Source organism: Leptosomus discolor, chromosome 2, assembly GCF_034619465.1.
Source record: "Leptosomus discolor isolate bLepDis1 chromosome 2, bLepDis1.hap2, whole genome shotgun sequence".
NCBI classification, from domain to species: domain Eukaryota; kingdom Metazoa; phylum Chordata; class Aves; order Leptosomiformes; family Leptosomidae; genus Leptosomus; species Leptosomus discolor.
Genome location: NC_141392.1, coordinates 65,369,142 through 65,395,159, shown reverse-complemented (window position 1 = coordinate 65,395,159; position 26,018 = coordinate 65,369,142). Strand labels below are relative to the sequence as shown.

Here is a 26,018-nt window from a genome sequence, read left to right as displayed (position 1 = left end):
TGGCACCCACATCCAAGAGGGCAGGCAGTTATACTGACAGTAGTATCGAGAACGTTACTTCTCGGGTTAAAACAAAAACCCAAAAAACTCTTATAAAAAAGGTAAGTGTGATGAAGTACAGAACCATTATCTTACTCAGTTTCACAATGAGCAAACCATGACTAGGAATTTCCTTTCATAATTTAAATACCAATTATGTTTTCTCCAGACTTATTTTACAAATAACCATATGATGATTCCAAGAAGCAATACTCCAACAGCAAGTATAACCATAAGGATGCACATCTTCTTTCGGGACCTTTGCTGCCAATAGAGAAAATAACAAGTTGATTGAAAACTGCACTACCACATCACAAGACTACTCAAACGTTTTTATGGTCCTACTGCTTGTGCAACCTAACTAAATTTTGTCCTTACTAACAACAAGTCATATAAAGTTGTTCAAGGGAAAAAAAAAAAGTTATCCACAACTTACTTTTGTATCTGTATTATTCAACAGAATTATTTCAGTGGTATTTTCTGGCATATCTAATAAACTAACGAAAGACAAGGCAGTAACGCAATGAATAGACACAATTAGAACACTGGGGGAAAGAAAACGTGAGCGCAGGTGACTGCATACAGAGGAAAATGGACAATCAATCTGCACAGTAAAGGACGTAGAACTGGTCTACTAAAAAAATATTTGAAGACTATTAATGCATATACAGAAGGGGACAACGGACTGCAATTTCAGACTTCTGGAAGACTGACTTTGCATTATTCACAGTGTTATTTTAAAACTGTTTTTGCTAAGTTTCTTAGGTACAACTTGCTCGTTAAAAAAAAAAAAAAAAAAAAAAGGGAAAAAGAGACCTGACTAGAGACCCAGTTCTATATATGTCACTACAATAAAGTGTAAGTAATGAGTGTGTCCAGAACTTTCACATCTCCCATACAGGTCTGTAACTTCAGATGCCAGAGCACCCAAGCCTAGCAGCAGCCTGTCATCCTTCATCTGAAGGATATGGAACCTGAAGGTTTCCTTCACAGCAGGAAAGGAAATTACCAGTGCGTTTCACAGGCTTTTGCTGATAGTCAAGGGATAATAACACTCAAATCTTGGGATTCTAGGCCACAGCTCCAGAAGTAAACCCAGGCTTTGCTCTATTTGGCAGAGGTTCTTCTGCCTCTGTGTTTTCCGTTCTTTTTTTCCCCTCTGAAGAACTGCATGTGTCAGTGCTTCATTGGAGCTGCCAGCTCTCTGCCCAGTACCACCCAGAGTACCAAGTTTCTTAACTATTCCCTTCTTCTAGTTTTATTGTCTCGCTGCCAATTCTCCCATCATCAGGCTAAGATTTCTTCATTTCATCATTTTACTTGCTAGAACTCAACCTGTTTGCTAGAGTATCTTCCTTTTTTAAAAATCTGTGGCCAGTTCTCTCCTTACACTCCCAGTTTCTTCCTTTTTCATCCTGGAGACCACCTCTTGTCAACACCGCATTGAAGTCAAACATTTCCCCTGTGCACTACTCAAGCAAGGCAGTGGACTGAAGACATGGCGAACTTATTTCATCATATACTTGATCATCATTTCTACAAATGCTGAAGCAGCAATGGTAAAGGGGGAAAGAAAGGACAGAAGCCTGGCTTTGCCCAAACAGCTCTGCTGTGCGGATGCATCGCACACGGCCGATGAGTGGTGCATACCTCATCCAACCACAAACAGGAGCTGGGTACCAACCATGTGCGGCCTTGTCCCCGCCAGCATGCCTGGGCCTCTAACGCTCCCTTGAGAGGGTCAGACCATACAGATCCAATAGTTGCCAAAATTAAAATAAGTCTGCTGAAAGCGGAAATGATTTTTCAGCATCTTGGAACAAGCATGAGTTCTCAAGCAAAGGAAAGCAAATCCAAAGCAAACTACACAATCCTTTCAAACACAGCCCAACTCTGCAGAGCGTTTGGTCTCTGCTGCAAGATCCACTGAACAGAGCTTATCAAAAGTCTTGGTAACCTTCCTTTGAGATCAGAAGATATTCATCCTTTCCTCCTCAACATAAAGCACAAAGTTTTTTCACTTTAAATTTCAACCAGAAAACTAACACTTTCCACAAAAAATTTTGTCTGCTACTATTTTTCCCCCCTGAACTCTGTCAGTATCAAAATAGGAGCTGTCAACCATACTCAGTGTGCCAATTAGTGCCACCTAGCATAAGTTCAAGGATGCATCCACCCCTTTCCCTCTCCCGCTGCTGAAATCAGCAGGCAGTCCTCCAGGCATTTTGTCATTGATTTACTGTCCTGGCTACTACTAACACACATAAGAGGATTAAATTTAAAAAAAAAAAAAAGTCTAAGGACTAACTCTGACTTGAGAGAGAAGATTTATTACTAATAAGATTATTTCTAATAAGTTCCAAAAATGTTATAAAGAAGTAGCATTTAAAGGTATTTAAAAGGCTTTTCAAAAAAGTTTGAGAGTTTGAAATATGTTTTTAGCATCAGGGTAGCAACTAACAGAAGCTGGATATGTACAGCTTTGAGAAGATTTTTAAACAGCAAAAATTGGTGCTAACCGGCAGCATCTTCAGAAGACTTCCCTGCCTATCTTCCCTATTCCTCCAGTGATCTTTAAAGGCTTGCTCTACATATACAGGAATATGTTTTACTTCTTGAGCTGTAAAAGGAGGGGCTTGGTTGGTTGGGTTTTTTTGGTCGGTTGTTTGTTTGGTTTTGTTTTGGGTTTGGTTTTTTTTTTGTTTGTTTGTTTGTTTGTTTTTTTTAAAGGTGTAACTCCAGGTGCTCTGAAACAGCCTGGATAATTTTACAAGAAACCCAAAGCTTTCAGAGAACACTTACTAGGTTTTATAGTGACCTAGAAATACCATCGTAGTCTAACATAAACCTTTAAGTAAGTTTCTGAGCCTTGAGGAAACTGATAAGCAAAATCTGAACTGGACAACAAAGTGGAAGTCAGGACTACTGAGAAAGGACAGTTACACACAACCGGCAGTCAGCATTGACATTACCTGGTAGTTTGCCGCTCTTGACAGCTGCTGGTTTGCTTGCTGCACATGTACCTCTGCATTTTCCACATTGGCTTCTATGCTGTCTTTATTTTAAAAGGAAAGATTTGAAGTTTTGGTTAGTAATAACCCAGCCAAAGGTTTGGAATGCTGAAATCCACTTGACAGCATATGTAATAGCTGCCCCTCAACTGCTGGTTTCTTCATCAATACCCAACATTTTATACCTTGCATCATGGAAGTTTTACTCCTCCCATACTTATGCCTGAGTTCATTTCAGAATTGCCCAAGCAGAGTAGCTCAATTCATGTCAGTAACAGCTCCCCTGTACTAGATGCAGGGCTGAGCCTTAGATACCAACTGGGGTAGAACTTTCAGTACTTCTACTTTTTTTTTTTTTAACTTTTACTTATCCTCCAACTTGATACTGCCTACTGTCTGCTCAGATTAAAAAAGTCCTAAGGCGTATGAAATCAGAGGAAATACACACACAAAACACCCCAAGAGGCATGACTCTAGTTTGGTATTCTATCAAACTGACACAGATTCCACCTCCCCCAAATATATGAGCAGATTATGGGCTAAAGTGACCAAAAAAGCCCTGAAAATGTATGTCAGACATAGACAACACCAGGGCTTAGCAGCAGACTCCGAAAATATATTTTCCCATCGCATTTCGTTAAAAGAAGAAACCTGTCTGCATGGAGGGCAAAGCAGGAACCTTTGCTGAATCACTGATATCATTAGTCAATACACTAAAACTCCCCACATGAACTCCACTTTTACATACAAACAATTCAAAAACCTGCTTTTAAAGACATTTTATCCACATGAAAAACTACAAAATGCTTTAAACTACATTTCAAAACAGACTTTCTTAATGTATTCCCAGTCTCCTCAGCCAGTCTATCCATTACTAGGTTGCATCTGATTTACTTGAGCATTCTTATTCTCATTTGAGGATTTTTTTCCAGCAAAAGGAAGTTCTACATTGCTGCCCTCCAGAGAAACAGAATAAAAAAAATCTCAGAGAGTATTTGAATTGGACTTACCTATCACATCACCTTGTTCATGAATCATCATTCCTAGATCTTTAAAAATTTCATTGATGTCCATAATATCTGCCTGCAAGGAAACAATCATCACATATCATATTCTAGCATCTCTGTACATTTAGATACAAATATTGCTGCTTCTCCTCCCGAGCATGCATCCATAACTCTTTTCACTACATGATTAAAAAACCCTTTAATATAATTATTTGGAAGGCTTTTTTGGTATGATGAGACCAAGTTTATCATAATCAAACTAACTGAAGACGAGTATGTGCACAAAGTACACTTCATATCACATCACAATCAGGATCACTCATTATTGAGGCCTTGTCTACACATACATTTGTATCAGTTTAACTGAAGGGAAAGGCTCATGCCAACGTCACTTAAAAGCTATCTGTTCAAGCCAAATTAATAAAAGCATGTGCAGAAAGTACTTTGCATTAGTGTTGGTACACCTATTAAACTAAACACACACAAATTTCATAAGCACCACAGTTTACAGAAGTTACCTCTATAATACGGCCAGGCTACTGCACCTATGCCACATTACCCTGTTACCATCTGGTTATGATGAAGTGATAGATGCCAAGTTATCACTGTGCATATCACCTATTCTTAACTAATGACCGATACAAGTTTAGTCCCATTCACTGTAAGTTAAAATATGGATGGCAAGGGAGAGACTATTGAAAAATTTATACATAGAACAGATCTAGCCATATGCATCAGTACGGATTCCTGACAAACTCCAGTTCCAGAATCTTTCTTATTGATGGTAGAGATGTGGATTCCAAAATGGCTGCAAAAATTCATTTTTGTCTTCACAGAAGTCTCTTGATGTCAGTATTTCATCACACACGATGTGTAGTTTACATCTTGTTTTTAAATGTTTTTAACTTTTTGACAAGCCCTTAATCAGAAAAGCTTGAGTGAAATAGAGTATCTCTGTATTTCCAGAATTGTTCAAAAAAGCTGCTGACAAAATGAAGATGTTGAACAATACATTGGGAATACCTGGGAGGAAAGGTATAATTTTGCTTCACCTATAGTCACTGTTAAAAAAGGTTATATAACATGACCACTATGTTGGAGGGAAAAAAAAAAAAAAAAAAGATACGTATATTTTCTTGCAATCACATGAGCTCTCTCTTATTCTGTAACTGAACCACTGAAGTTAACCACGGTATCAAAGCATGGCTTTCATACAGTAGATTTCTAATGTACATTTCACATCTAAAGGCAGTATTTGTAGTTTTGAAGGAAAAAACCCACACCCACAAACAAACCCTAACTCCTCAAGATTAATGTCTGCAATTAATGCTAATGTCACTATAAAACGCTTTTTCTTTGGAAACATTAAAAGAATATTCTGCTGTAAAACCACTTGTACGTACCTCAAGCTGCCTAATGGAAGACTCCCTCTCCTCAATAAGACGGAGGTCATCTTCTGTAATTTCTTCATCTTGCACTTGTGCTTGCGGTTGACTATCAAACAAAAAAAAAAAACAAAAAAAACCCACCCAGAATCAAACAGGCATGGTGAGAAATAACTCGGCAGAATAAAACAACAGTTAAGCGCATAGTACATACTTGACATTATGGGTTAACAAAATGCACGTTTTACCCTTGCCTGTCTAGCTAACAGGGGAGGTCTAACGGTCACACCTTTGGTATAGGAGGCGGCTGCTGTAGCAACATTGCAGCACGCAGCATGGAGCTTGCTGATTGGAAATTCCAAGTATGAATACAAGGGCAAAGTTTCTTCTGAATTATAGACTGCAGAACTCATATCCATCTAAGGCAAAAGCAAGCTAGCCAACAAAACAGAATCTGAGACTGGAAAGCAGTTCTTGGAGAGTATGAAAGCAATGGGAGATCCCAGCAAGCACTGGACCCGTATCACAACTTAACAGTTTTACTCTATTCACAGGCTGGACTCTATTTACCTAAGTCTGGGTCTCAGAAAGCCCAAATGCAGACTTAGGGCAGCTTAAGGAGATGACTAAAGCTGAAGGATGGGGGAAGAAGGGGGAGATTTTGTCAACTGCTCCTTTCTTCCCACCCATCCCACCAAAGCCTCTTCTCTACACTTGCCCTATGGAAGAAAGCCTAACTGAACAACCTATCCCAACACTCTCCAGAAAAAGGCAATTTATCAGAAAAAGAACAATTAAAAATAATAATAAAAAATAATAATAATAAAAAAAAATCAGCAGCTGGCTTCTCTGCAGACTGTTTATTATTCTGAGCTAGGTTAAGACTTATTAACAAATTCAGCCTACCTGTCCCAAGAGACAAGCGTTCCTTCTCTGTAGCTATCTTCAGGAGCACCGCCCTACATAAGCGGTGTTTAAAAATACAAATAAAACATTATGGCCCTGAAAGGAGCACTGTCAGCATTTCTATAATGAGTCAATATTACAAGGTTTATAATAAGTCAACTTCAAACTGAAACATGATTTAACATGTTCTCATCCTGATTTTGCTTTATGCATGCATAAAGCTGAAATACAAGCAAAAACATTCAGCTCAGTAACTGCCTGCTAAAATTTACAAGTATAGCAACATGTATTTGGCACAGAGTGAAAAGGCAAAACTGATATGCTTACAAGGAAAAGCTCAACATCTCAAGCTCCTCAGAATTTCTCCACTTTAATACCACACAGAAATCTGGCAAGAGATTCTTCCCTGTAGGAAGAATCTGTTGATGTCTAAAGGTGCAGCAAAGGAATTTCAAAATCTACTAAAAATTGCTTTTGCAAGACTATGGCATGAACCCAGGGGCAGTTCATGCCTTTGTGTGACAAAGGCAAGGAAAAATTAACAGCTGGGGGCGGGGAGTGTTATTACAACTTCATTCAGCCTTTACTATAAAATCATACAGCACACGTTCTGCAGTATTTGGAGTCACACATGAGCTTCTGTAAGCAGCATTGTGGAGGAAAGTTTGACATCGAACACCACCAACACCATTGTAAACAGAGTATAACAACACATTTTCTGATACTTACAGATACCCTTGAGCTGGCTCTTACTCTGGCTACAAACTCTTTTTCTTTCTCAGCAGCTTGCCTTTGGAGTCTTTGGAAATTTGTTAGTGCTGTGGTGAACTCCCCCACAAGACGGTCTTTCTGTATTTTTCTTTGACGCTATAAGAGAAAAAGTTTTACCAAGTCAAATGAGCTCAGGCTTTTCAAGACACTGCCATTTCCAGACTGCTCAATGCTATGGCATATACTCTTTTTTTTTTAATAAATAGGTGTAAGGGAAGGCTGTCTACAAAACTATTTGCAACTGCATGGACAAACCTTCCTTCCTACCTTCCCTCTGGGATCATGTAACTCTGCACAATTTGAGGCATTTAAAGAGGAAACCAATGTATTTATTGTCATTTAACAGCTGGAAATGAGAAATGGGCAGGGAAAAGAACCTTCCTTATTATCTGTTGATTATAAAACCCACTGTTTAAGCATGAAATACTTTGATACTGTGGATGCTAAAATACGCAAAGGTGACTCAATGAGGGGGAAGGGTGCAGAAAAGAAAGACCAGGTACGTCACATGTATTTTACATAAATGCTGGAAATACTTATTGAGCTGCATCCAGAAGTGAGTTCACATCCCCCCTTTAAGTGCTTAAGAACTGGTAAAAATACCTGTTTCAGCCTTGCCTTTCAGGCTTTTTTTTTTTTTTTTTTTTTGGAAAGAGGCATACTGGGCACTCAGGAGAGCCTCCACCATATTTCCCCTAAATGCATACATTACATCAGCTCCTCCTTCCAAATTTCTGAGAGGCTATAATTTGCCATTTGTTGATCTGTTATGTATGCATTTCACTGGGAGGTAGCTTTGATGAAGATGCTCATGATAAAAGGAGAAAAATTAAACAGTCATCTCACTGCCAACTTTTCAGCTCCGAGACAAAGAAACAGAAAAACCATAAAAAAACCAAAACCAAATATACTTTGCCTGAACTAGAGCTTATATACCAAGACCAAATTTTAACACCTCTATTAGAAGTTTACAACTTGACAGGATCAGCACACGTGGATCCTGGGCTGCTATTTGAATTCAGTATTTCAAGACAACCCATTTTCCTAAAGGCTCCTTGGTAACTAGCCACAAACCAGGTAAGTTGTTTGAGCGACAATAACCTGAACCTATGTTTTCTGGGATCCTGTTGCTCTTCCCTTACTTAAGCGACAGACTTAGCTAAGACAAGAAACCACAGGATGGCAGACAGGAGTGTGCTAATGACAACAGCCACTTCACATGTTACCTCCTGACGATATTTTACACAGACCTGGGAAAGAAGCAGTTTAAAGACTGCATGTATTGTTTCAGTAACAGCTCCTGTCCACTCCTTTTAAGAAAGGAAAAGCCTGCAGGGAAGACATAGCACACATGCTGATCTGGGTGATGTAGAACAGACCTGTGCATAATCAAGTTATTCGGACAGTGGGTGAACAGGTCTGGCCACCGGCCTTGCAAGTGGTTTTGGCACACAATTCCTTGACCCTGGGAGCAGTCAGAGCACCTGGAGCCTTAGCATCACTGCAACGGATTACAAAGTGCCCAGCTACCTGAAATCACAGGCACAGCGCGCTGCCTTGATTCCTACCATTTCTGTCAAACTACCTCATTCCTGGTACGTAAAAACAACTTTGGAACAAGTCTGGACTACAACAAAACATTCTTATGTTGTAAGTGTCCCTGTTGTGCAAATGCGCTGACTAACTAAACAGCGCTTTGAAAGCCTGGTGAGGAGCACGAAAACAGGCATGCAGAACTGAAGTCATCAAATACTCTACATGAGCCAACATGATAGTCAAACAATTATACCTGTTCACTTGTTGCAGGCAAAGATCCAAACTCTTTAATGTATTTGTCAGTTTCTTTGGCAAGCTGGTTGGTGTATTGCTGCTTCTGCTGCCTAAAACCAAACGCAAAGTTTCATTAGAGACCATAGGGTTACCTTGTTTGAATTTCCCTGGTTCTCAGAAAAGCAGCAGTACTAAATCCTTCTCTAAAGTGCATGAAGCCATCTTCATTCTGTTCCTCACCATGAAGGCATGACAGCATGGATTCCAGATGAGACAGATGCTGAAGAAGGTGCGTTCCTCAGGGTGACAGCATCAGTACTCACTTTTTTTTTTTTTTAATTTTTTTTCTATTTTCCTAACATGCAGCAATAGGTTTCTAGTTATTATGGACATCTAAAAATGCTTTTCATAGTCATTTTGAGGCTACAAATAGCTGAAACACCTGGTTATTTCTAAGTTCAGAATAACTTTAGAAAAGACCAAGTTTTTTCTGTGTGGAAGAACATACTGTAGCTTGAATGTAATTCCAATACCACAGCCCATGATAGGTCAATTCCTGATAGTTACTAGGAAGCTTATCCAAAGACATCTCTATTTTCCCATGATACAACAGCTGCGAACTTAGCTGAAAACTTCATTACTTACTAATAGCTTTAAAAAGCCTTGTCTTTAAAAGTATTGCTATTTTTGCGGGGACTTTTTCGTCTTTTTTTTGCTTCCGATATTGTTGTCCCAAAAGTGGGGTCTGGTACCTGGTGTGCAAAATGCCAATATACACATAGAGTCACGGTAGTTTATTTCATTGATGCGCAGTAAAGGCTGCCTCTCCCAAGACAGCACACCTGGCCTCAGAGTCTTCCATAATTATACACTGAACTAATACATATTCATCATTATTCCCTTCAGTGATCGGTTCTTTTTCCTCGCTTCTAATGCAAATTAGCGCACAGCCTCTCTCGTCGTCTTCTGTCTTCTTCAAGTAGGTGGTATCATTTGGGTAGGTGGTCAGTAACTCGGTGGTCACAATCTCCCCTTGCTGGAATTACCTTTTGCCTGTTTCTCTAATCTTGGCAGTCCCAAGCAGTTCTTCACAGTTGCTGACCAAACCACAATCCATCACTGTTTGTGACAGAAATATCCTATTTATCGACGAAGCCACATTGTTGAGTAGCTAGTTCCTAAATTCAACCTTAAATCATGTCTAGTTACCGTTTTACCAAAGTAGGGTTGGGACTATACAATGGACTTTTAGCAGCTTCCCAGTTGCTTCAATCACATTTTACATTTCATTAATAACAATGATAACAACATTATCACACACTCCTTTACCAAGCTTTATATTTTTTTTTCCTGGAGCAACTCAAATTCTTTACCTGCTTTTGCATCCTCCTCCCCAGTGTATATAAAAAGGTTTCATCTGGGAAGCTATTAGCAAACAATCAACATCAATATTTAAAATAACTCTTCAGATACATACAAACATGAAAGAAAAGGCCAAATGTTCAGGCAAGTGAAAAACCGACAGATGAAAACTCAAGGAAGCTTACTACATATATTACCTCCATAAAGGGACTGGAACATGTTCTTCACAACAGTTTCCAACCTGTTTAGCTGTGAATTTATGCCTAGATCCCAACCAGTTATTGCAAAAACCGTGTATGTTGATTTTCACCCATTCAGTCTCCAGTAGGATATCCACTGTGGACTGTACCTGGTTAATGTTACAGGCCCTCAACTTGCGCTACTATAAAGCAATTTGGCTGTTTCCACAAAATGAATGTGATGCCTTTGGTCCAACACACCTCCTCCTGCTATTCAGTGCAGCATTAACCACGCTGAAAACTTCCAACTTTCTCACCCACAGGGTTAGCGCAACACGCTCCTTGCATGCATTTATGATGCCAAGATTAACGCGGTAAAGGAGTTTAACGCAAAAAAACAATACCAGTTCAGTAGACCCTGCAAAGAAGCGCAGAGCAGCTTATGTGCCTCTGCTAGTGGCGTATTAATGAAAGTCCACTTCAGCTGACTGAACTACAGCACAGCATCTGCCTTGCAGCCTTATTTCACTTCTGTTATTTTAGTATTTGTGGTACGTGTTTATTCTATAATGTCATCCCTTACTGTAGCTTTCATCACTAAAAAAACCCATTCCCCTTTCTCCCCTAGTACCACATCTCACAAAAAAAAAACCAAACCAAAACCAACAATATATTCATTATCTTGTAAAACTTAGAGAGCCGAAGAGCTGACTGGAGTGGAGGCGTGCGTGTGTTTGCTTTTTAAATAGTGATACTGCTTTCTGGTCCTGCCACCTTCCCTTTGCTGACATACAGCACAGGTTTTATAGATATATTGATACTCTAGTACCTCACTCTAGTTTACAGACTACGCAAGATTAGTTTTAAAAAGCGCATCTCAACATTTAAGTTTCAAGTACTTCTCTAAACTTGCCTTTCTTGGTGAGATCAAGCACTTGGCCTAACAAAAAAAAACACCTCATCACCTGCCAGGAAACTGTTTACAACGCAATGAAATTAAACCTTTTCATGTGAAGTACTCACAGCTGTTGCCTCAACTCTGGTGTGTCTTGTGGTGTTCCAAGCTGATGGAGTATTCTTTGTATTTCGGCAGCTGTTTGTGAAGAGGAAGAGAAATTTTAATGGAGCACAGACAATTCCCGCTTAATTTTATGCGGTTTTGCTTGACAATTCTAAAGCCATAAAAGTCGACAGAAACTGACACTCAAGACTTTTTCAACCTGCTACAAAGACTCCACTTAAGAAGTCCCAGAATAACTACTGAATGGTTTTTGCCAAGTCAAAGAAAGCCCAGAGTTTCTTATAAAGGATGGGAATGTATTCAAGTGTCTAGGTAGAAACAGGCAATTTAAACATCAGTTAATAGTTTCGCTATAATAAGTATAAATCAGGTGGTCTAATATTAATTTTTAAAATAAGCAGCACAATTCTTATTCTTGTTTAATCATATTTTATGCATGTCATTTTGGAAAGCCATATGAAAGACTGCCATGACATTACCATATTTCAGAACCAGTGCATTAACGAAGACAGAGCAACAAAGCATTCGTGGGCTTACAGTACATTAAAAAAAAACCCAGACCAGTCAGGTGTCCAAGTTTAAATTTTAATTTTGAGATCCTTACATTTTTAAATGTGGAATACACTTAAAAATCTCTGGTGGTTTGTATTTCATAAAATATGTTAGCTCTGAACTGCAAGAAGTGACACATCATCTGAGCCTAATTTTCAGCTTAATACATTTTACTGTCACATGAGAAAGCAAGGAGAAAAATGGACAGACACTTAAAGGATATGCAGTTTATCATAATGCAAAACTAATATCCTCAACATGCCTTATCTCAGCTTAACACACTCACATCTTCCAAAACAAAAGAATATATATGCAAAATAACTTATTCTTGCTTGACCTCAACTAAAAGTAGACTTGTCTTCCCTGTATTTCTGTGGCCCTCCCCAGACAGATTGCTGTACCACACAGTCAGGAGGAAATATGACGGTATGATAGTGGGATCCCTACTTTACCAGCACGCTCTTTTTTTTTTTTTATTTCCTAAATACAGTTAAAATTGAAAGGCATCTCTAAGTAATGGAGAAAAGCACACACACACTAAAAAAAAAAGAGTATTTTTCCATATACCATGGAAGAGACCTGTAACAGACAGAACTTCAGTTACAAGAAGAAAGTTACCTGTGACTTATGTTAAGCAGTTAGTTAAAACTGGAATTCCTTAGAACATTTTTAGTAATAATATTAATTCTATCTTTGTTTCATAACAAGTCTCCAGTAAATGAGGTGATACTGGATTTTCTACACTGCTTTACCTAACATCCTGATGCCGACAACTGCTATAGCCAATTCATTCTGTGCTCACCCTGGTAATGAAGGTACCAAAAAAAAGGGGGAAAGTTAGTACAGAACTTTTGCATGAGGTAAAAATCAAATACTTCAAGGCTGAAGTCTTTGGGGGGATTGAGTGGACATAAGCTACTAAAGGAATTACTGAGGGGAAGATGGGTTTCACGCAGCCTGTATGTTAATTGAGCTAAAAAGCAGCAAAACAGAAGTGGAAACGTTTGCACTTGCCCGCAGTCGCCACCTGCCGCCGAGCGCCGGCCCTCGCCCGCCCGGCGGGGGCTCCTGGGCGGCTGGAGCAGCCCCCACGTACCGATAAACACCGGCTTGGGGGAGTGAAGCCTTCCTTTTATGTTCTGCGTAATGCATCGCTTTAAAACAAACACACAAGAAGATAACCGGCTGGTGTTATCTTCAACAGTGTGAAGCTTTAGTACCTATAAATTATCCTTTATTCGTTCCGACGCACTCTCCCTTCTGATTCAAGAGCCAAGGAGCTCTGGGATTCTGTAGGTACTTTTACGATGAGAATTAAAAAAAAAAAATAAAAAAAAATCCCAGAATAAACTGCAGGCACTCTGTTAACAGCCGTTTTGCAGACAGAAAAAGTACCGGTGTGTCCTACCGCCACCTAGAGATGCGTTATTTAACTGCAAATCAAAAAAAATACAGGTTTGTGCTTTACATAAAGGCTCTCACTCCAAAAATTCTCTGAAACAAAGCCTATGCTTCAAATGTTTGCATTCCAAGTTAATTAGATTTTTATCCTAGGTCTAAAACTGAACAGAAGTAGATAATTGTCAGGAAATTAGCCATATGATTCCAGGCAGAGGGAAGTTCATGCCAGTTCAGGTGTTGCGATTCAAGAATTCAGCACAAAACTAAAACACATTTTAACAAGCCACCTGTAGTATGCATCAAAATAGCAAAAGGTTAACAGGCTTTCCAATCTCAAGGGGAAAAAATAAAATAAATTAAAGGAAAAAAAAAAAACAAGGACTGAACTAACACCAATTTTTCCAGGCTTTCTCTAATATAGCATTTTCCACCTTAACCTTTCATAATAAGGATATTATTTAGGGAAAAAAAAAAGGCATTTCTCTTTTTAATTTTTTGTTCATATGAAGCATACTGCATTGAAGAGCGCAACATTGCTTATTCAAGTAACCAAACAGAGAAAAGGCAGAGCAGTAAATTTTGGCCAGCAGTCTTCAGCATCACTCCTGAAGCTGTCTTCATAGAAAAAGCCAAAAGCAAGTTGGTAGGACCAGCATAACACAGGAAGTAGAGAAGCTGACCTTCCCGAAATCTTGATTTACAGTACATACCTGCAGATTGATGAGTTTTTTCAGATTTCTTACTGTAGCTACTACTCATTCAGACATCTGATATAATATCACATGTCTAATCACAAAACCACCTAAAGCACAGACATTTGTCCAAACTCATGAACTTGTACAGCTTTACCAACAAAAACAAAATTTAAAAAAGGCTTTAATACATTACCACCCGGATCACAAAGGTACAGTGTCTTACTCCCTCACGTGCACACACAGAGATCTTACAGAATTTGATTCATAGTAGAACTGGCTTCAAAACTTCTTAGCTAGAAGTCAGTATCCCTTCCTTTCCTCCAGGGAAAAGTAGGGTAGCCTTAGCCTCCCCTCCCAAAGGTTAAAACAGTTGGAACACCTCTGCTGGCTCCTTCCACTGCCCCATTTGGGAAACAAGCAGGGAGAGGGTCTTGGCACTGAAAGGGGAGAGCAAAACTGCTGGAAACCTGGGATTACTCTTCATAAAACAGAGGCCCCAAGTTCCTGGCTTCACTGCTGATGGTGGTATTTATAAGGGTACTGCCTCCCTCGTTTAACCAGCTTTTCGCTCCTATGCAGGGAGTTCAGGCCGGCACATCAAGGCACCGGCCAGCTGCTTTGCTGCCTCTCAATCCATCACTAATGCTGAAGTGTCCCGCAGAGCCAAAGGCTTAGGTCCAACTCACAAAGTCCTAGCCCTGCACTATAAACACACCGGTAACAGTCAGGGACCAAAGATCAGATCTGGCACAGTTCTGACAGGTTCCTAGGTTACCTCACCCTTTATGGTTTTCCCACTTCCCAATTCTTCCAGCTTCCTAAGGAGCTCTGAAAGACAGGAGTAATACAACTATCAGAGGACCCTCCTGTCCTTCTGGGCATCACCAATCCTGCAACAGAGCCTGACTGGATCTTGCGCATGACTTTAATCCATTTCAGTGCAAAGTCTGACACTGAAGCTCAAGTTCCTTGGGTACGCGCAGCTGGCTGCTGGACTTTGCTCAGGAGCTGCAGAAGGGCACACACCGTGTGCACGCAGGCGTTCTTTGCTCTTCACCAAAGTCACCAGGACGTGGCAACAGCCTCCGTCAGCGTGCAAACTCCTGCAGCCACTTCTAAGTTGAAGAAGATCTGGGTAGATGTTTGCAGGTAATGAAGATCAAGAGGTCTTTCAGGGCTCATACTGCAACCCTGCAGGAACAGCACCCTGCCAGATGTGGGCTGACAATAAGCCATCACAGAAGGCAAGTCCCCCTTGGGAACTGGGCAGCACAGGAAGCAGGGTGCATGACACCATGCAAGCAAAATGCATTTTGTCCAAGCAACTGCTGTCTTGCATGCAAAAGAAAAGAATCTCACTTTTTCCACCTGAAAATGAGTCTTGTATTAGAAAGAAGCAATACGGTATTAGTGAAAAAGACTTTTCACTTGTCTTTGCAGCATTTCTGATGTAGATCTCATAATACATAACTATTGGCTGATGAAAGCTACTTGGCTACTCTCAGACCAGTCACATGCTCAGGAACAGGTTGGACACGGTTAATGATGAGCCAGGGAAACAATTAAGACCTAATCTGAATTCCTACAGAGATAATTATTTGAGTCAGCGCATGTTTACTTTTACTAAGTCAAACAGTGGTTCCACTTCTAGTCAGTGGAAGCTCTTTCTCTAGTCAAAGACAAAAAAAAAAAAAAAAAAAAAAAAAGAGCACAGAAAAAAATAGTAATAGTGTCTCATATAAAAGGCCTTCTTTTCTCTACATGAGTTACAGGAGCAGTGAGATTTACAGTGGGAATATTTACATTTTTTTAACAGGTAGGAGTATTTGAGAAATATGTTCCTGTCAGATCTGCAAGACATATTACTTTTTCCGTAGATAAAAACATATTTCACATACTGGATCACACACTATCCTTGCTCAACAGCTGGCTTTTAGCTAGCTAAAGAAGAAAGTTTCATGTCCTTTCTCCTCATCTTCCTCTATTTTTCAGCCAGCTCTGCAAAGCTGTTCCATTACCACGAGTAAATCCATGTTGACACAAATGCTGGTTCTGCTCCTCGAACATGAAAATGTTTAAGATCACACAGGAAGTTTCAAACTTAAAGATACAAGCAAATAAATTAATACAATGAAGACAAAAACGTAAACTACTCCTTGCCTCTCAAAATATAGGAGCAAACAGTTATCCCCCACTGAGAATTAATAACAACTGTACAGGCTGTAGCACCATAGCATTGTTGCAGAAAAGATAAAAATAAAAAATAAAAAACCAAACCTTTGAGTAAATCCTAATGTTTGAAAGGCAAAGAACTAGAGAAGGGAAAAGAGCAGCAGGCTGTAGGTCACCCACCTTCTCTGGGAGGATTGAGAAGTGTCCAAGCACCATGTTCAACCCTAACACAAGACAAGCGAAACTGAGGATGTTCCCACTTGGAACGCTTACCAGTAACTCCAGCTACAGGAGAGCAGCTCTCCCAGGTTACCTACAATCAGCTGTCTTCCTATCTCAACCTCCATTCTATTTAACATTTGGAAAACCAAACTTTAAACCCTCAAGTAGCCATGATGAACCTTGTTGCAGCTTTACAGCTGGAGAGTGAGGTGAATCAACACATAATCCAGAGTTCTAAAAAGAAGGCCACACAGAAGCATGAAACTGGGAGGGAGGGAATATGTTTAATGAGTGCTGCTTATTACCTTCTTGCAACCTGGAACCTCACTTCTTACTTGGATCACACAAGACTGCATTATAGCCGTGCAGCAGCAGTTTCCTTCAGTGCTACAGTCCAAGCCAGACCCATCATATTGCCCGATTTCATAAATCTACAGTGTAATGCTTCCACAGGAAATGCAGCACCCATCGGGTGTGCTTGGAAATAACACAGGCAGCAACAGGAGCAACAAACACCGAGGCATTGTGCTGCAGAGGACAAGAACCAGACAAGCAGGCAGGGCAAGTAGAAGGAAACCTGCCTTACAGAACAGCAAGGCTTGGAACCTGTCACAGGAAGGAGGAGCAGAGCACTGTTCCAACCAGCAGCTACAGCTGCTCCTGAATATTAACTGTAATGGTGAGGGCCCTCGCCATGCCACCATATTTTACTTAAAAAGGGACAGATAGGGTTTTAGTCAGTGCCTGCAGTTCACAGGACTAAAATGAACAACAGGGATTTAAAGCCATTGATTTTCAGTCATCTTCCCTGCACCTGAGCCCATACAGAATAAACAGAATCGGCAAAGCGTTCCTTTGCACACACCAAATGCAAAGTCTGCTCCATGTGAGGCTCAGGCTCGGGTACGGCTTCACAGGGCAAACAAGCAGTGAATACACCACCGGCACAGTCACCGTTCAGAAATGCTCCGTCAAGGACCTTACCTGCGCTGCTGCTGGTTGAGTAACTAAAAAGAAATCTCCTACTTGCTTCCAGCTGAATGAGTAAGTCAACAAACAGCACATTCAGTTACAGATTAAGTTGTGTGGAATCTAATAAACTTCAGAGTCACTTCAGAGCACATTGCTGGAACAGAAGACTTATCTGTAAAAACTACACCATTTCAAACTGCTTTTGCCTGGGGACAACAGACTTCCTCAATTTATTCAAATCCAACCCAAAGCGTACTTGACTAAAGATGGATGGACGTTGCAGAAAACACTTCTTGAATCAATCTTTTATAAAAGCTTTTACACATAGCAACCTAACGTAGTTGCAATAAATTCATCAGATTGAAGTTTTCTGTATGAGTCTAAGTGGCTCTTTAAAGCTACTAGTGTAGTTCACACTCACTAAAATTTTAAATAAATCACAATGCCACAGTGCTGTACACATTACTAACCCTACTATAACCAAGAGTGACAGTTCACTAGAGGAATCAAATCCAGGACACCAGCCAAAAGACCCCAGCTTAGTAAAAAAAGCACCCCCATGCCCAAGAGCTCACCTAATTGGAATCAAGTATCTAAAAACTTCAGTAATTTTATTTTAAGTCATTTGCTCTATTCTGTCTTAACTCAATATATAACACTGATTATTCTAAAATGGGATAATACAATGGCACAGAGAAACCTTAACTGAAATATGTGTGGGAAAGAGAAAATAAAATGATGATGGGGATGAAGATTGTCTTCAGAGCTCTAAGGACTAAAGACTTGTTAAGCATGGAGCAGTGGGGAAAACATCAAGTCTCGTACCCTTTCCTGTTGGATTTTTTTAGTGCTTCTAGCATTTCTAAATAGAATCATGCCCCCAAGTGACCAGGAACAACATCTGGAGTTCAGAATCTGCCTTCAGTTTTTTGAGTGCTGTTGTAATTATTTCGTGCTAGTGTACTACCATCAATGGTATTTCAAGAACACTGCGAAGCGGGATTGAAGCAGTGCCCGTTCTTCTAATGTGGGTATAGAGCACTCTAAATACACATTGCCTAAGTGCACAATAACTGATCATGGGATCAATTATTACAGCTCAGCCAAGGGGAAGTCATTAAATCGTTACAATCACTTTATATCCATATCCTAAAACATCCCTGGTAACTCCCTGAAACCCCGAAGTTTGAACGGTTCTCTAAAGAATACCACTAGCTTATTAAGTTAGGAAAATGATGCATGATTCTGCAGTAAACAGTAGCTGCACAAACACCATAAACCAACCCACCTACATGAAGAAGTTTGTTTTTTCAAGAGGTCAGGTCATTAACGCAGGAAGTTAACTCAGGAGCTAACATAGAAGCAAAGACATGCAAGACATCACAGACTGGTCAACACAAGTAGCTGTCACTCGGAGGGGGGGGGGGGGTGTCACTGGCAGTCAACCACAGACCTGGGTTTATTCTGAGCCCTAACTGGAGTGCAGCCTCCTGCCCAGCAGTTACATAGGAGATTTGACAGAGGCCTCTCTAGATAATCAAACTGCCATGCGATCTCCACTTCTCCTGTCTGCAAGGAGGGAAAATCCAACAGAATTGAACTAGAATAGTTATTTTAAGTACCCTAGAGAGGCTCCAAAATATAACTCTCCAGATACGAGAAGCAGCATGAGGACCCTGGCCACATCCCTTCCTCACTCCACTGCAAATAAGGGCTGGTTTGCAGAAGTTATTTTGTCTAGGTGAGTCCATTTATACTTGCTCCATCAGCAAAAGCAACAGTTGCAGACAAATTGTGGATGTCTTCACTGGTCACCTTGTATTTATAAACTGCACAGTGGGTTTACAATTGCTATTTGAACTGTTTCCAAACTAAGATGGCTTAATTTACAGAGCTCTTCCATCCCCCACCCCAGACTAGTTCACTAAGGCAGAGCAAAACAGTATAGTACAAAGGAAATTCTGCCTTTTCTGTACATACTAACACAAATTGCACTCTGAGGTGTACGTGGAAGACCCGTTTTTCACTCTAATCTGCCACTAGCACAAATAAATCCCTCTACATCTTGTGCAATGTCATCCCCACAAGACAGTTTCACATGTCATTTCCCATAGAATCAAAGTATTTTTAACAAACAAGACAAAACACAGAAAAATATTAACAGAACTGTCCAAATTGATAAATCCGTGAGGCACAATACCTTAAATATAATGCCACCTTGCATAGAACAAAGCCTTAAGGAACAGCATGCAAATAATTCATGCTTGAAGATTTCAGAAATACTTTACTTCTAAAAGAACTGTAGGCTTCCTGACTTCACCTCGTTGCAGAAAGACAGGCATTTAGAAAGTCCTGAAATATCTGAATTCCTCCTCCTATTATCCTCCATATTCAGGTAATGGATTGGATATAGCAGATTCAAGTTCAATTCCTTGGCCTTGGAAAAGCTCACAGAATGGAATGTGGAGGACCATGAGTGCTTAAAACCCCTAAATAACCACCCTTTTCCAGGTTTTACTGAAACTTCATCCTAAATCCAAGAAATTTTCCTGACAACAGCAACAAGAATTAAAAAAGAAACAACAAAGCAGCTCTGTTCCAACTAGTATGTTCCCACAAAGTTAAAATTCTGGTTAACTGCAGCTAATTGGAATTTTATGACAATATCATCGTTAAAAGTCTCAATAAGCTCTAATTTAAGTCTATTTGCTTTAAAACCACACCTGTACAAAACCACACTTTGCATATAGACAAAACAGAATTTTGCTTTCATACAGGCTCTGATTTCAACACCTCAGTGATTTCAGTTACTTTTCACTTGCCCATCTGTATCCTTCTTCAGCTAAAAAACCATCATGCAGATCTGTTGGTGTTACAAACATAGTGGCAGACATAGCTTTTCATTAATGTTTCAGCTTGTATTACCTAAACGTTTTAGCTACCCACTGGACTTAAAGACTTAAACCACAACAGAAAGGCATATATCAGAACTCTACTATTCTTCAGGGTTTAATCTATGTTTATGATTTTATATGGTTAGGTAAAGTCACATGATGGATGTAATTCAATTCCCATTTTAACAACACTCAGTGAAAATTCTGTTGTACAGAAAGCTTGGAATGCAACAGAAATTGGACAAACTTGCTGTCCCAGGAGAGGCATCACATGACAGGGATCTCGGCTGGCTGAAGCTGACCTTCTGGGAATGTGCTCTATATGAACTGATGTTTGTACTGCCTTAACAAACAGAAAAGCAAGTCAGCAGAAAGCAAGAGTCCTTAGGAGAAAGACTCTCTCAAAGCCAGGCAGACTCCTTCTAGCCACACGTGGATTGCGGCTACCATATTTTATTTTATTTTTATTAACTTACAGTATGCAGAGAGTATGTTTCCCCAGCTGGGCTGATTTTCCGTGTGTATGAACAAGTCAAATACTCTATCACTGCCCTTGCCAATACTGAGCAAGGGTAGATTATGCCATTCTTACTGACTTTGCAACTACCACTGCACAAAATCCTGCCACAACCTTTATAAACTGGAAGAGCTGGGAAGGGAGAGGTAGGGAGGGAATATGAATGCCTCACTTCAGTTAGTGTAGGTTCTGTAACTGTTTGATTACAGTCTGCAAACGAGAAATGCTCCAAAACTCAAAGACTGGGTGTACTTTATCAATGCCAAGCTTTGTTCTGTGTTCCCAAGCAAAAGGGCAGCATTCTAAACTGCTTCTAAATCAACAGCTCCCAAAGTCTGGCTTAAGACGCCAGTGGAGACACAACAGCTGTCCATCTAGCCTGTATTGTTCTTACTTTGCTTTGGGGATTGCACAAAGTGGCATATTCGTAGCTACAAAGACAATATTAGGAGCAAAGCAAAACAAAGGCATACAACTCTGCTTCCTCAATAACCCCCCCCCCCCCCCCACAGGACAGAGACTTGAGAAGATGTATGTGGGGAGAGGAAAAAACCACGGCTGGTTACTTCTTGCACAGTTCCTGTCAGAGACACAAGTGAAATCTTCACAGCAGAGTAGAAGAGGCCACTACTCCTCTAACAATATCCTTCCTACTCTCAGAACTGTGGAGTTGTTCCTGTAGATGAACTCAACTCCCATTCTGCTCCCTCTTGTGAACATCTTTTTAAACAAAATGCTTTCCCTCGTTTTGCTATACACAAAGAATCAATGCTTTAAAATGCAGAAAACGGTCAGATTTGAAAAAACTGCTCCCCCTCATCTTCCCAGTTGCAAGAAGTCAAAAATTAACATATTTTAAAGCTTTTAAATTAGGGTTTTTGTTTTACTTATTCTACTTTCATCTTCCCATTTGTTGAAAGATCAGATTTCCTCTTGTGCAACTTGCTACATGTTCTTCAAGAAGAGGAAGAGGGGAAAAAAAAAAAAAAGAAAAAAAACACCACAACACCGACTCAATCCTTTCATCCTACTAGGCATATCCCTAGTATGGTAAATGAACATGCCTGGTAGAAATACAGATCTGTAAGCAGGCAGGACTTGTTTTGTCACAAAGAAATATTGTTTGCTAGCTCACTTTGTTTCCGTGCATCACATTGATTCCTTACCTATCTAGTTGCTATAAACGAGTGACCAACAGAAAATATTTCAAGGATATATTGAAGGAAGGCATTGAGATTTCATTCAATAGCAGCTGCTATTAAGCTGCCACAAAAGTAAGAGTGTAACCTACAAAACCTAGTTCTGGAACTACTGCTCCTTCAGCAAACACCAATTAAAACACCTTTATAATAAGTTCTCCATCTGCAAAACCCAGACAAGTTGGAGCTCTACACCCTGCATCATTCCTTATATTCTGTTCTCCATATTCCTGTTCTTCATATTCAAAAAGTTAGGGACAAACCTCAACCACCTTTAAATTCATATTTCAAAAGTCTAACACAATGTGTGTCACCATCTAGATTTTATAATCATATATAAGATAGGCCTGGAATGAGAATTATGGTTACTCTGGACCAGATTCCAGACAGACTTTAAAACCTTAATCATAAGTTGTGTTCTGGTAAGACAGAAATTTAGTAGCTGCCTAAGCCTAAGAGGTGCCAAAGCTCATTATATACTTCTTTGGTCTTGTTATTTAAATCTGAAGTTTCCCTAGCTGTTTGCAGATCTGCTTCTTATCACTGTTAACAGAGACCCGAAACCAAACCAGGGAGACACAGCTTGCAGGCATTGCTGACCTCATCGAGGTTCAGCACACAACACTGCAGCTCATTCAAGCACATGTGATTCAGGCTCACCAGGTTTTACAGCACCGCTTAGAGTCACATGGATTCTCTAAAAATGCTAGGAGTGGGTCTGAGAGCCGAACTCTCCCTCTCCTGCCTGAGGCCTGCCACTCTACTCTGGACGTCAAGAAGAGTCTTAAGTTTTGCAATTCCGACTGCTCAGTGGAACGGTTTTACCAAAAGGCATGGAGAAACGCTCCACAGACTAGTTCCCTACATCTCAGCTCAGAGATGTCACGGACAAGACATGAGTTTCAGGCTGAGGAAAGTAGACTCCATTCCCTAGATGTTGCTAAGTGATGTCATAATCACTTATTTCTGCAGAAATGCTGGAACCACAAAACAGAGCAAGGATCCTTGTTTGAAGAACAGCTGGAAGAACCTTCTTTTCACGGAAAACTCTGGGATTTGGGATCCCGAACACATATAGGTGCCCTCCTGGCGTAAGTTTCCAAGAATGCTCAGAGTACAGACAGCAGCATACGCTGCTTCCCGTTAGGTAGCTCAATTATATCTTCAAGGTCCTAAAAATGACCCACAAACACCCTCTCCTCCAAAGAAACTGAAACAGCCCACTACAGATAGCATTTACTGTAGCAGATCACCAGCGGTTCAGGCAGAAGCAATTTACAACTTGTAACACATCTTCAACAAAACAATCAACCCAGTGATTGGATCAACAGATAAACAGAATCTGTTCTTTAAAGTTAAAAGGGTGCTAAGCTAACCCAGCTGCTACCAAATACAAATATAGGTTCTCTCCATTACCACAGCACAGCCCAAACCAAACGCAATACTGTCTTGAAGCTTTAATTATTGAAGTGGTGTGCTAAACCAGCACAGAGATGAGCTTTGCTTGTCAATCAGTAACAGTGGGCTGCATGAAATAGGAAAGAAGGGACCTAAGGATCACAGGTATTAATACGACACCAGCATCATGTAGATGCATTATGAAATGTGAGGTATTTAATAGCTCTATTTTATCTTGTGTACGTATGGTATATTAAAAACAGTTAATCGAGAACTAGATAAAATTTATTACTTGGAGAGTATGTGTGTGTGTAATAGTTCAGCCCTGAGGAAGTGTTACAGTAAAGATTGTCGTTCTGACCAATACTGCTTCCTATGAAACTCTGGTGTATTATGAAATCTCGGCAGCAGAGTGTTGTCTAATTCAGGAAGTTCTTCTGTATTTCTCCCACAAGTTAAAGGGCCAACAGAGCTTCAGCAGCTGTCACAGGTTGGCAGGTGTCCCTGGACGACCAAGTTAGAAGTCATGAGACTGAGTGAATTCACTGAGCAGATTTTAGGAAACAAAGCATAAGGGCTTTTACAGACCCAATCTGTTAATTTTAGTTTGAAGAAATACAGCCCTGATGTACAGAAACTTTTCAATAAAGTGCAATTTTTCTTCCTCTCTGTTGAGACTGAAATAAATTCTTTCTGGAAGAAAACACAAAATGTAGCTGAAAAAGTAGACAACAGCCCAATCTGTGCCACTAATCTGTGCTACAAATACCAACTCCTAAAACTTGTCTTGCAAGACAAAGATCAAAGTTTTTATTAAAACTGACATACTTAACCGATCAGAATTCATTTGAAGTTTTAATAAAAACCCACCCGTTTCTGCATGCACATTCTGTCCTGCACAACATTAAAAACATGCATGCCAAAACCTAGCCATATGCTTGTTCATGGCTAGCTCCTTCCTGATGAACACTATACTTTGTGTAACTTCTGAGATCAAGTTGTGTTTGCTTTATATATACACACAGATATTAAAAATGTAGTGGAAAATGGAGGGAAAAGGAAAAGGACTGAAAATCCCAGCAGCCAAACTTACCTCTAACTTGGGCAGGCCAGTTAGGTGGTTAAAAAAATTAGGTGGCACGAATCTAAGCACAAGTATATTAAAATTTGCACAATCTTATTTACATATCTAATATGTGTTTCCAAGGGCAAGCTGCAAGGCCACAGCTTCTGTCCCTGCTAAACAATTCAAGCTCCAGCAAATATTTGATGCAATCCTGGCTCAGCAAACATCTCAACCTACCATCTTAAGGTGCCATGTAACCGGCCAGGACAAAACTAGCTTATTACCAGCAGCTATCTCACTAATTAGGTGTTTGTTTGGTGAACACAGAGCGACACCATACTTCCCCAGGACAGACCACACTTAACCATACATACGAAGGGCTGGATCTGCTGTGTGGGATGCCACAAACCTGTCAAAGGAGCAGGTGAAGTCAAAGAGTGAATTCCCATGAATGAATCTGGGAAAGTAACCTCAAACGGAGGGGCACCACCATTTCTAAAAATTTTATATAAAACATGCATAAATGCAACTTACAGCATTGCGTGATCTTCTGGATGTTAGAAGTTATGCGCTGGGCAAGTTGATTAGGATCCCCAAAACCCGCACTGTACGACATGGCTCAGTAGATTCACTGTCAAGATCATCCACGATGGGAACAAGTCAGACAGTCTCTTCACCTGTTAAGGAAACCTAACCCCCCCCCCACCCCAGAAAAGAGAGTTATGTCTTGGTCATTGGTTTACAACAGCCTTCATCAACTTAAAGAAAAATAGACAGGAAAAGATTAAAGAAAACTCCATATCCTAATGTTAACTTCTCCAAAACCACAGTACTTCTAAGATGGAATTTAAGGGAACGCTTTCTTAAAAAAGTATTAAATAAGAATGCCACATCCTTTTTTAATTTCCTACAATAACTCTTACTATTAAGATTTAGTAATACACACAGGTTAAGATCTGCAATTACTCTACAGCAGCTACATCACAGAAACAACATCCTTTGCCAAACAATTTAGATATTTTCCCCACTGTAAGCAAAGTAAAAAAATAGGCATTTTCATTTGTTGCCATTCCAGAAAAAAACATTATATTTAATCCTCTGATGAATTAGGTCCCAAAGCAATTATATGGTTATTTCCACACCATGTATCACTCATCCCACCAATACAACCCAGCATATATATATAAACCAGTGGAAAAAACCTCAGCAGATAGCACACAAGATATCAGAATGGAAGAGGCACCCAATTGCCCTCTAAACACCAATCATTTGTATCAATTTCAGTTTTAGTTGTAATCCAGTTTCCTCTGAATTCTATGAATTGCCACTTTATCCTGTTTCAGCTGCTGTGTTTCTCAGTACGAACTCGTATTTCAACAACGTGGGTATACAAATGCATTTTTAGAGGTGTTTTTTTGCACCCAAAAAAGGTCAGAATCTGGCAACACAAATACACCTGCCTTAAAAGCACACATATAC

The 26,018-nt window shown here is 40.0% G+C and overlaps 1 protein-coding gene across 1 annotated transcript; it reads right to left on the bottom strand.

Annotated features, from left to right (window-relative positions):
- Positions 1-171: 171 nt before the first annotated feature.
- STX7 (syntaxin 7) lies at positions 172-25,204 on the bottom strand. Its single transcript, XM_009947700.2, has 9 exons — positions 25,074-25,204; positions 11,454-11,523; positions 8,909-8,999; positions 7,078-7,215; positions 6,349-6,401; positions 5,461-5,551; positions 4,061-4,133; positions 3,012-3,094; positions 172-303 (listed from the first exon to the last, which is right to left on the bottom strand). Exons 1-9 carry the CDS (start codon positions 25,153-25,155, stop codon positions 211-213), a joined length of 774 nt encoding a protein of 257 aa, XP_009946002.2. The 5' UTR covers positions 25,156-25,204; the 3' UTR covers positions 172-210.
- Between the last annotated feature and the right edge of the window lie 814 nt (positions 25,205-26,018).